The sequence below is a fragment of the Apostichopus japonicus genome, chromosome 17 (genome assembly GCF_037975245.1).
Source record: "Apostichopus japonicus isolate 1M-3 chromosome 17, ASM3797524v1, whole genome shotgun sequence".
Lineage (NCBI taxonomy): Eukaryota > Metazoa > Echinodermata > Holothuroidea > Aspidochirotida > Stichopodidae > Apostichopus > Apostichopus japonicus.
Window position 1 is genome coordinate 6,453,368 of NC_092577.1, and position 12,022 is coordinate 6,465,389.

Genomic DNA, 12,022 nt, shown 5'->3' on the forward strand with positions numbered 1-12,022 from the left:
TACTACATACTTGGTGCCAGAGTGTCTGTGTTATACCATTTCTACAGTTCCTTCGTTTATTGTCACTAGTTTGTTTCTGTTGGTGTTATTGTCATTAATTGGCTAGACTATTTATCTGCTAGTTGCCCTTTTCATTGATAAACAAAACACTTTGCATTTTCTCTTTGGGACATTGCAGTATATGCCATTATGTGAATCTTGGGATTCTTGCAAGAAGTTTGGTGAAATTCAGGATTCAAGAAGTTTGGTGAATTTCAAGTAACACATAATTTAAAGCAGCATTTTGCGTCCTTTTAGTATGATTTTTCTCAACCTCACTGATTCCACTATGCCATAACGACATACATAACTAGCTTATCTATTTAAATCTTACTTCAAATGGTGGCATAAAAGTCTAAAAATTTACAACTTTCAACTTTGTTTTTCTCCAATTGAGATATTTTCCCTTGGAATCCCAATAAACCTCGCCCATAACATGACTATTTAAACACTACGAATGTCATTGACCAATACAAAATACAACACCATGCTTGATTTGTGTACAGTCTATATGGCAGTTGTACCAGGGAGTTCCATAACAACTCCCTGGTTGTACCAACGCAAAGTCTTGAATCTGTTTTTAGCAACGGCTCATAACTAAACCTGCATCTCTGATTGGTTGAATTCAACAAGTGGGATTGGGGGAACTGTATGCGATTAATATTAAATGTGGAATTTGTCATAGACACTTTTCTCATTATCTGCAAATATCCTTAATTACTCGCCAATTAACGTTGTTGGCAGGGAAAAATTTGGCTAATATCTTAGTTTGCTGTTTTGTTATTGACATGTAAAAAACTTGATGGACATGTCAAAAAAGTAGAAAACGGAAAAATGCAAAATGCTGCTTTAAGGCTTGTTAAACCTACAATATCTCCTACAATAGATCAGTTAATATGATCGTGGATAGAACACTTCTGGTAGGAACAATTCCTTGTATCTTGTACTGGGTACAGGCACATATCAGAACATTTCTACCTACTTTATGCTAATTACTAGCAAACTATGCTTCCCTGTCTGATGTATAAAACAAAGATTCATCAGTGCTTAATGTCATTAAAAAAAAATGTTTTAATCTTGTTCCTCAAAATATATATAAATTTATGCTCTCCTTATAGTTATCTGTATTGAAGCATTTACGAAATTGGCGTTTTCTTTCCAGCTCAAAAAGCAACTGTCGAATGGAGTTTTACCGAAACCCGAGGATATCTTGCCGGTAGTAAAAGAGCAGCCATCTGAGGACCAAGTTAATTTGGAGAAGAACAGTTGAAAATATTTCTCAACCATGGACCACATGTGATACTAAACTTGCTACTTGGGTTTGACATCACCTTAATTTATCATAAAAATATGATTATTTATAGTAGATGTTGTTGAAATTATATCCACCGCTGCAGATCTAGCATTTTACCGATAGGTTTCAAATGGTCTTGCACCTTAAAGGTAGCATGGAATAGAGTTTTCTTGCCATTTGGGGAAGTTTTGCTCGATTCATTCTTTCAAAGCTTGGACGAAATGGAAGGCGGTCAAACAAAGCAGAAGATCAAGTTTCTCTAAACTATTTTAAAATAAACATTTGACTAGTCAATCTGATTTACCTACATTCAGTTAATGGAAAATTTTTGTTATCAACCGAATCCATGAAATTATGAAAATCACTTGAAGGATGAAGTTCTCAATCATCAAATCAAGAATACTACTGTAGTTTGTTTCACCACAAAATGTGGGACGATTAGACAGATTTCAGTTAATTCATAAAGGCATCATGGATTGATAGAGTGGACAAAATGGATATAGTCCACAAAACAAAATAGGTTTCTACAGTCTACACTATATGAAGACCAGAAGACTGCTTTTGTACGGTATACACTATTTGAAAGACTAGTAGATGGTGTTTCTACATTCTACAATATTGGAAAGACCAGTCGACTGTTGTTCTACAGTCTACACTATTTGAAAGACTAGTAGACTGTTTTTCTACAGTATACACTATATGTAAGACTAAAAGCTACAGTATACACTAGTTGAAGGACCAGTAGACTATTGTTCTATTCTTCACTATTTGAAAGACTAGTAGACTTTTTTATAATAGGTTTCTTCAGTATACACACTATGAAGACCAGTAGACTGCTTTTGTACAGTATACACTATATGTACGACTAGTAGACTGTTTTTCTACAGTGTACACTATTTATGTAAGACTAATAGCTACAGTATACACTATTTTAAGGACCAATAGACCATTGTTCTAGTCTTCACTTTTTGAAAGACTGGTAGACTGTTTTTCTACAGCACACACTATTTGAAAGACCAGTAGACCATTTTTCTAGTCTACACTATTTGAAAGACTAGTAGACTGTTTTTCAACAGTATACACTATATTTAAGACTTGTAGCTACAGTCTACACTAGTTGAAGGACCAGTAGAATATTGTGCTATTCTTCACTATTTGAAAGACTGGTAGACTCTTCTATAATAGGTTTCTACAGTCTACACAATATGAAGACCAGAAGACTGCTTTTGTTCAGTATACGCTATATGTAAGACTAGTAGACTGTTTTTCTACAGTATACACTATATGTAAGACTAATAGCTACAGTATACACTATTTTAAGGACCAGTAGACCATTGTTCTAGTTTTCACTATTTGAAGTCTGGTAGACTGTTTTTCTACAGCACACACTATTTGAAAGACCAGTAGACCATTGTTTTAGTCTACACTATTTGGAAGACTAGTAGACTGTTTTTCTACATTATGCACTATATTTAAGACTAGTAGCTACAGTCTACACTAGTTGAAGGACCAGTAGACTCTTGTGCTATTCTTCACTATTTGAAAGACTGGTAGACTTTTTTATAATAGGTTTCTACAGTCTACACTATATGAAGACCAGTAGACTACTTTTGTATGGTATACACTATAATTAAGACTAGTAGACTGTTTTTCTACAGTATACACTATAATTAAGACTAGTAGCTACAGTCTACACTAGTTGAAGGACCAGTAGACTATTGTTCTATTCTTCACTATTTGAAAGACTAGTAGACTTTTTTCTAGTCTACACTATTTGAAAGACTAGTAGACTGTTTTTCTACAGTGTACACTATTTGAAAGACCAGTAGACTGTTTTTCTAGTCTACAATATTTGAAAGACCAGTAGACTGTTCTTCTACAGTCCATACTATTGGAAAGACTATTAGCTATAGTCTTCACTATTTGAAAGACTAGTAGACTGTTTTCTAGAGTCTACACTCTTTGGAAGACCAGTATACTGCTTTTGTACAGTCTACACTATTTGAAAGACTAGTAGACTGTGTTTCTACAGTTTACAATATTTGAAAGACTAGACTCTTTTTCTACAGTCTACACTATATGTACGACTAGTAGACTGTTTTTCTAGTCTACACTATTTGAAAAACCAGTAGACTCTTGTTCTAGTCTACACTATTTGGAAGACTGGTAGACTGTTTTTCTACAGTCTACACTATTTGAAAGACTAGTGAACTGTTTTTCTAGTCTACACTGTTTGAAAGACTAGTAGACTGTCTTCTACAGTGTACACTATTTGAAAGACCAGAAGACCATTGTTCTAGTCTTCACTATTTGAAAGACTAGTAGACTGTTTTCTAGAGTCTACACTCTTTGGAAGACCAGTTTACTGCTTTTGTACAGTCTACACTATTTGAAAGACTAGTAGACTGTGTTTCTACAGTTTACAATATTTGAAAGACTAGACTCTTTTTCTACAGTCTACACTATATGTAAGACTAGTAGACTGTTTTTCTAGTCTACACTATTTGAAAGACCAGTAGACTCTTGTTCTAGTCTACACTATTTGGAAGACTGGTAGACTGTTTTTCTACAGTCTACACTATTTGAAAGACTAGTGAACTGTTTTTCTAGTCTACACTGTTTGAAAGACTAGTAGACTGTCAGGGGCGTAGCGAAGGTTTTTTTGTTGGGGGGGTGTGGAGAATTTGATTTGCCGATGGATCTGGAAGTGGTGACTGAAATGGGGGAGGGGTCTAAGGGGAGGGGGTTTCCCCCTCCCCTTTGGAAAATTTTTAGTTTTGAAACGTCCTTAGATGCAATCTGGTGCATATTTTAAGTCAAATTTGATTTGCCGACGGATCTGGAAGTGGTGACTGAAATGGGGGAGGGGTCTAAGGGGAGGGGATGTCCCCCTCCCATTTGGAAAATTTTTAGTTTTGAAACGTCCTTAGATGCAATCTGGTGCATATTTTAAGTCAAATTTGATTTGCCGACGGATCTGGAAGTGGTGACTGAAATGGGGGAGGGGTCTAAGGGGAGGGTGTGTCCCCCTCCCCTTTGGAAAAGTTTTAGTTTTGAAACGTCCTTAGATGCAATCTGGTGTATATTTTAAGTCAAATTTGATTTGCCGACGGATCTGGAAGTGGTGACTGAAATGGGGGAGGGGTCTAAGGGTAGGGGGTCTACCCCTCCCCTTTGGAAAAGTTTTAGTTTTGAAACGTCCTTAGATGCAATCTGGTGCATATTTTAAGTCAAATTTGGCACGGAAGAAGCTCCCGTTCTCCTTTTCTCTATTCAGCTTTCCTTCTTTCTTCCCCTTCCGCTCTCTTCACCTTTTCTCATTTTGCCGACAGACCCAAAATTTGCCGACAGCGACCAAATTATTGGGGGTGTGTGACACCCCCCCACACCCCCCCGCTCGCTACGCCCCTGTAGACTGTTCTTCTACAGTCCACACTATTGGAAAGACTATTAGCTATAGTCTACACTATTTAAAGGTCAAATTTGACTTGTCAGGCTTTGTGATTCCAAATTCGAAATTGACGGTCTTTTAGTAACAAGGAGAATCCAAAAAATTCATGAATAATCAATCAAAATCTCAAAAGACTATTATATTACACCTCAAACTCATGACTTGAGGAGGCTTCACTTTCAACATATCCTGAGGGTTGAACATTGGTATATGCAGAAAGGTTAAAAAGTCTAACTCTTTGTACTGAACATAATATTTGCTATGAAAAAGTGATGTTCGTATATTTTACTTCCAGGATTAGTTCAAATGTCTGGTATTTCACACATCTATAACTGCTTTGGATCTGGTCAACTGGGTTGTCACTTTGTGGACCTACAAGGTTGTCACTTTGTGGACCTACAAGGTTAACAGGTCTTTGAGAGCATGTAATACCCGGAGATGTGTAAACAAAAGAAGAAAAAAACAATGTAGACAACTTGTTGTACAGAGATGTTAAGCAAATATATTTCATATTCATTATTTTTGTTGTAAGTTACTGCAATCTTGTCATGAATGTTTTAAATACAGATTATTGGCAGTGATAGAATGAGAGATTTAAAGATAATATATATATGATGAGTTTTACACACTATTAGGTACTATGTTTTTTTCTGAGAGAATGTTCTATAGGGATACATCTTGAAGGTTTGCTCAGTGAGGCCAACTATACCACATAGTGAAAGAGCCCAGTTAATCATTTCTCTTTGCATTATTGTAACAAAAAATGAGAACATTACACTTTTTCATTGTGTCATTAAAACCAAAATGTTTCAGAACATTCTGTGGCACTGTCTCTGTTCATCTTCAGGAACAAAGTCAATCATAGTCAAAGATAATTTTAGTGCTCAAATTCTGTGTAGCATAAAATATAAGGCTTTTAGTTGTCTTTTTAAAACTACCATATGGTTCATGTGTAATGCAATGCCATAAATCTTGGGACTTGTCTAAAAATTCACCATTTTGTGATGCGAGACTGGATGAAATTATTCCCTGTTAATAATACTACATGGTTCCTGTGTAATGCAATGCCATACACCTTGGGACTTGTATAGCAACTCACCATTTTGTGATGCGAGACTGGATAAAATTATTCCCTATTAATAATACTACATCGTTCCTGTGTAATGCAATGCAATACACCTTGCGACTTGTATAGCAAGTTCACCATTTAATGATGCGAGACTGGATATACTTAGTCCCTGTTGATAGATGAGATCAATAACCAAGTCACTTGTTCCATCACTGAAGGTCCACAGATGGATGAGCTTTTCAAACTTGGGCAGAGATGGGTTAGTCTCATGATTCTTTTATTTTGTTTGTCAAATTATAAGATACATCAGATTTTCAACCAAACGTACTCTAGATTTGACTTTCAGAAACGTCTCACAGACCCCTTGGGATGGACTAACACACCCCCTGGGAGTTCATGCACCCAGTTTGGGTACCCCTGTTCTAGACCAAGCATGCTAACAGCCAAAATTGTCTCCGTTAATTTGTCAGTGTGAAAGAAAGAGATGGAAGTCTCAACATTCTAGTTTCCTTCAATAAAGATATAGTTGTTTGCAACTGTTTCATGCAGAATTCCTTAATTTTGAATTTCAAAACTGGAATTTTTCATTTGACTGGAGGAAAATGAAATGTCCTGCTAAACAGTTAGGAATTTTTTTCCCCACAATGGCCTGTCTAACTGTTTATAAAAAAAAAAAAAACATTGGAATTAATAACCCCCGCCATCCCCTACCTCCCTTCCCCCTCCCCAAGAAAAAGTCAGACAATATCAAACCATCCATTGCATACATTATACTGAAATGTTTAAGTGCTTGATTAATGTACAGGAGCATTACAGGAATCTCAAGGCATACTGTAGGGTAAATAGCTAAACAAACAGGAGGCACTGTCATAGCCGTCCTCTCTCGTTCAGCAAAACTTGACAGGCTACAGTCTCAGAAATCACAATTCCATATTCAAATATGGTCACCTTTGGTCAAGATTCTAAAACTGTTTTTATTACAACCTTCGAGGAACTTTTCCTCGCTAGGACATTCGGTCATTTTGTACGTTCCTTAACACTGAGAACAATTTGGAGAGTAAAGACCTACATGAAAGTACTTTTTGAAAACTAGCAATAATAGCGAGCTATAATTTGTGGCCTACACTGACTCTCAGCGTCGGTGAAATTGTGAAAATACTGCTATTGAAACTTGCCAGATCACAAATATCCAAACCTCAGCCAGTAGAGCTGCCAGAGGTAGAGCGGGAGCCCAGAGGGTTTGGTTAGCTGGGAAGGTAACCAATTGCCTGGTACATCACAATGTTCACAGTGCATTCCTGTATATGAAACCAGACGACTGGCAAACCGGCTGTCGTGGGTGTGGCTGGGAGAGCAATTTTAAAGTCACCTAATAGCTAACCTAGATCAGCTTCCATGGTAACCACATCAAAGTAAGTACAATGTGTCAGGTATGGCCCCAAGAGCAACAAATGGCCATCGCCAGTAATTATTGGTGGTGGGGTACCGTGCCAGTGATCAATAATTGACCCCTAACGTCTGACCTAGGTCAGCTCATGAGGTAACCACTTGAAGCCTACTGGAAAATTTTGGTTAGGACTTCAGATACAAGGGATGGGCATTGCCAGTAATATTTTTGGTGGGGTTCCCCTGCCAGTAGACCACCAATATGCCCATCCCCCATTGACCTAGATGAGCTCATGATATAACCAGTTAAAAACTTACTGGAAAATGATAGGTATCACTTCATATGCAAGGGATGGGCATTTCCAGTCATTTATATTGAGGGGGGGGGGTACCCCTGCCAGTAGACCCCCAAAATGCCCATCCCCTCATTGACCTAGGTCAGCTCATGAGGTAATCAGTTGAAAGCTACTGGAAAATGATAGGTATCATTTCATATGTAAGTGATGGGCATTTCCAGTGATTTATATTGGTGGGTTACCAAAGTCTCGAGTGGAACTGCTGACTTCAACTTTGTTGTGAACATTTAGGCATGTGAAGTCACGCCATATGGTCCAAATATCGAACTTTTATATTGGTATGTCGAAAAAAATTCAGCTAACAATACCTAATCTATATCAACTGACACAATGGTTGTCATTGTGACATTATATTATCAAAACATTCTTCTGTTTTGTGACGCAAAGATTTCAAAATATGTAAAAGCAAGACCATCCCTAACATTTTTCCTTTTCACATCCCTTCGTATTGTGAGTGGTTTCGCCCGGCCTTGAGGTGGTGAAATTATTCATATATTGCTGCGAAGGCAAAGAAGTTCACGTGCGAAATTACGTACAACATATCCATACGCTAACAACAAAAAGTAGTTATCACACATGCGTACGTTGACAGTGAAAATGAACTAGTATACTGTGTAACTTTTTTAACGGAGAATTGTGACACTTAATTACGGTTACCAGGCTTGTTAAAATAACATATTAGTCTTCTAGTTTTGTCGTTTTAATTCATGTCCCTAAATCGTTGAAGTATACTTAAGTACTGTAGATAACCTAATAAGATGGAGTTTTTGGGCGAAAGATTTGCCGCTCTACCTAATTTAGTTGACGAAGTTGAGAGGGTTATCCGCGATACATGAACGAAGTAGGACACCAGCCCAGGATTTTAAAAAGTAAGCCTAGGTTAGGGGTATTCAGCGTTTAATCTTCACTCTCACCTTTCAACTAAATTTCAAGATGGAAACGAAAGAACTCGCCAACTACAGATTAGTGATTAAACCGCGTGAAGTGTTGGGCACAGTGGTTCTTCGTATTAAACTCACAGATAGTTAGAGCACCTTGGGGCCCGGTTGACCACTCGCGCTACGAAACAACTCAACTAATATTTCCTCGAAAATAAATCGTTCTCGATCGAAATATCATTAAAATATAAACACATACAATAATACGGTAACGGATGAACTGTACATCGTCTTACGTTACGCTGGATAGGGTGTATTTGTTTTCAGCATACCAAAATAAAAAGTTTGATATTTGGAACATATGGCGTAAATTCAAACGCCTGACTGTTCATAGCAAAGTTGAATCTAGCAGTTACGCTCGAGACTTTTGTATTATTTTTCGACACTCTTTTAATATTTTGGGCGTGGTCATATTATTTTTGGACATACTTATATTAGTTTCGATATGTTTATATAAATTTGGACATGCTTATATTTTTTTGGACATGCTTATATTATTTTGGACATGCTTATATAGTTTTGGACATTTTTTTAATACATATGGCATTCCGTACTTGAGGCTGTTTTCTGTATTGAATAAACTGGTGAAATCTAATATTGCCGACTCTGTGATTATGTTCTTAACGAGCAGGCTGACCCTTAATTCGACTCCCCTCCGTCTCCCTTCATAACCTTGTTGATATCAAAGGTGCAGATGATCAGTGGAAGGCAAAAGGGGGGGGGGAGGCATTTAACTCCAATCGCTATTCGAGGGGGGGGGGAAAGTTGGTTCAAATAATTATATACACACATATACAATCCAGGGGCGTATCCGGGATTTTCTAACCCGGGGGGCGCGAATTACTATCTAAGCGGAGCGCCACCATCGGTTGGCGCGCAGCGTACAAGAAAAAAGTCTGGTTTTTATACCCCCAGATCACCGGAAATGGCACTTCTCGGGCTTGAAAATGACCAACCAGATGTACACTTTTGCCTGAGGACCAAGTATTTCCCAATAGTTTTTTTTTTCCATCCATAAACTTTTTGAAGATTTTCTTCAGTCACAAATCATGTTCCACCTCATCGCATGTCCTGTGGATCATTGCTTTTGTGGGTGATTATACGTCGCGGCCCACAATACCCGACAGCCCCACTTTTCAAGGTTTTCAGCCCGTTATTTGTTCATAATTTGAAAATTCACTTCAAAACATGCCCATAATGTTGCAAAAAAAAGTCATATATGAACAACCAATATAGAAAAACCTCCTTCAACCCTTATATGATATTGACATTAATAAATTTTGGTTATATTTTTCGGGCAAATCGTTACAGTCCCCTAAATCAAATTGGGTTCCTATGGCTACACACATCGAAAGTTTTGAGGCTGTTCATCCTAGAACCTCCATTTTCATGCTCACTGATATGATGTGATATCTGCTGTTTGCTTTACAAATTCGAACAGGCGCGCAGCGAATAATTTGCCAAGGTAGGGCGAAGCCTGTAGGCAAACTATCTAAGCGTAGCGCCACCACGAGTTGGCGCGAAGCGTACAAGAAAATTTTGGCCGAAAGTGCCTCCCGGATCTCTGGAAATGACGCTTCCCATGCCTTGTAAGTTGCATCTAAGCATTTTCTATATTGAAATTACTAGCAATATCATAAAAATATATTATGCTCGAGGGGGGGGGGGGGCGGTCGCTCCCTTCCCGAAATGCGTCATGTTCCCCGACGACTCGGGCTAGTTCGAGACCAGTCACAGTTGGTTTCATAGCACAATTGTTTAAGGCGTCCATACACACACACGCGTTATGATAGACCATTATATAGATACATTAGTTAGAGAGGAAAATGGAAACGTCAAAAATGGAGTTGTCGGTGTAAGGGGTAGGGGGTGGCGCACGCCCCTTACGAAGTCCTCGATCCGTCACTGGCTACCCGGCCATTTGTATATAATAGGGATCAGCGCTGTAATGATGTCACTGTTCCTCTTTCTCCACCGGGGCCCGGTGTCTTGGCAGTTTTGTTTTACACCCTCCTTTTCTCCGTTTTCTCTCTTTCTTCTTTTTTCTTTTCCCTTCCTTCCTCTCCCCTCCTCTTTTCCCCCTCTTTTTCCCCTTTTTCTTCTCTTTTCTTTTCTCTCCTCTTTTCCTTACCCGCAGAGCCGTATATAGAGAGAGTTTGGCCAACCATGTAACCGATTTGGATTGGTCGAGAGGGAAAACGCCCACACAGGGTGGTAAAATAGGTCCACTTGAAAACTTTTTAGCAGGCGAAACGCATACTCACAGTGTATAGACTATCGTTTGTGTACACGAAAAAAGTACGAAATTATGAAAGAAATGGTGCTGGGGATGCTGCAATCGGTCAGAACATGGATATTGTTGTTTGATTTTCCGACTGACCATAAAAGAAGAGGAATTTTTTGGAATTAGAAAGAACAAGATGGATATCTAATGAAAAAAAGTCTGTGTAGCCTAGGCCCATACTAGCCATAGGCCCTAGTGTAATACGAGTAATGTACAAGCAATGCGAGAATTTTACGTTTAGACTGGTTTCTGTAATTACATGCATGGCTATTCTCTCTCGTTTTACGATCCACAAATTCGATTTCATTATGCCAGCTCTTCTAATCATAGGCATGGCAGTTTCAGTCGCACATATAGTTATTCTAATTCCTAGTTATTGTATGCCTAGGCTATGCCTAGCCTAAAAAAGTATCACTTTTAGTTTAATGTAAAAGGGTGCGCTAGCCTCTAGGCATCACGTAAAGCCCTAATCCTTAGTTAAGCCCGAAGCATAAGTTAAGCCTGGGCTTAGTTAGACCTGGACCATTCTTGCTATTACTACAACTGTTATAGCACATTACATAATATGGCACAGTATAAGGTCCAATTAAACTAGGTCTATGGAAAACAAAGTAGCCTAGGCCTAAACTAGTTAGGCTAGGTCTATACTCATTGGCAACGTGTGGGTTGTGTACACATACAGGCCTAATTATATAGACCCTTTTAGTATGCCATAAACAAGTGCCCAAATGGTTAAATGATCTTGGTTTGTGTTAATTGTCAGCATTGGCCTAGCCTTTTTAGGCTAACATGAATTCAGCCTAATTTATTCTTCTTGAAAAGTATAGCCTAGGCCTTGGTTTAATTTGGATGCAGTCAACTATCATTTATCAAAGTTGCATCAGTACCTCCTTATTCCCTTAATTGACACCCACATTGACGATTGAAGTTAAAAAAAATCTTTTTAAATTATCTTTAGACAGTAAATTTTAACTCCCTGAATTTCAGGACTTTTTTTACAAATCAAAGGTGACATGTGCTCTGAAGAAAAACTCCTAACATAAAAAGCCACAGTTAGCAGACTGTGATAAAGACAAACCTGGTGAGTGACTACTAGACTGAAATCCAGTTCCTGCAACCACAGCAATAAAGTCTTTGTTTTAATCAATGCACTTGTGTGTTTGAAACTTTCAAATGGACACTCAATGGCAGTTGGTTAAGATATA

At 38.1% G+C, this 12,022-nt stretch overlaps 2 protein-coding genes across 4 annotated transcripts in view; one reads left to right on the forward strand and one right to left on the reverse strand.

Moving 5' to 3' along the window:
• The window catches only part of LOC139985147 (cAMP-responsive element-binding protein-like 2), a 143,330-nt gene extending 140,184 nt beyond the window's left edge, over positions 1 to 3,146 (forward strand). For all 3 annotated transcript variants that reach the window (XM_071999406.1, XM_071999407.1, XM_071999405.1), the window contains one exon: positions 1,202 to 3,146. In XM_071999406.1, coding sequence (XP_071855507.1) covers positions 1,202 to 1,309 — 108 coding nt within the window. In that variant the 3' untranslated portion in view covers positions 1,310 to 3,146. The remainder of the gene's footprint in view (positions 1 to 1,201) is intronic.
• LOC139985115 (NLR family CARD domain-containing protein 4-like) overlaps positions 1 to 12,022 on the reverse strand; it is a 373,980-nt gene that overhangs the window by 101,940 nt on the left and 260,018 nt on the right. The window lies entirely within an intron of this gene.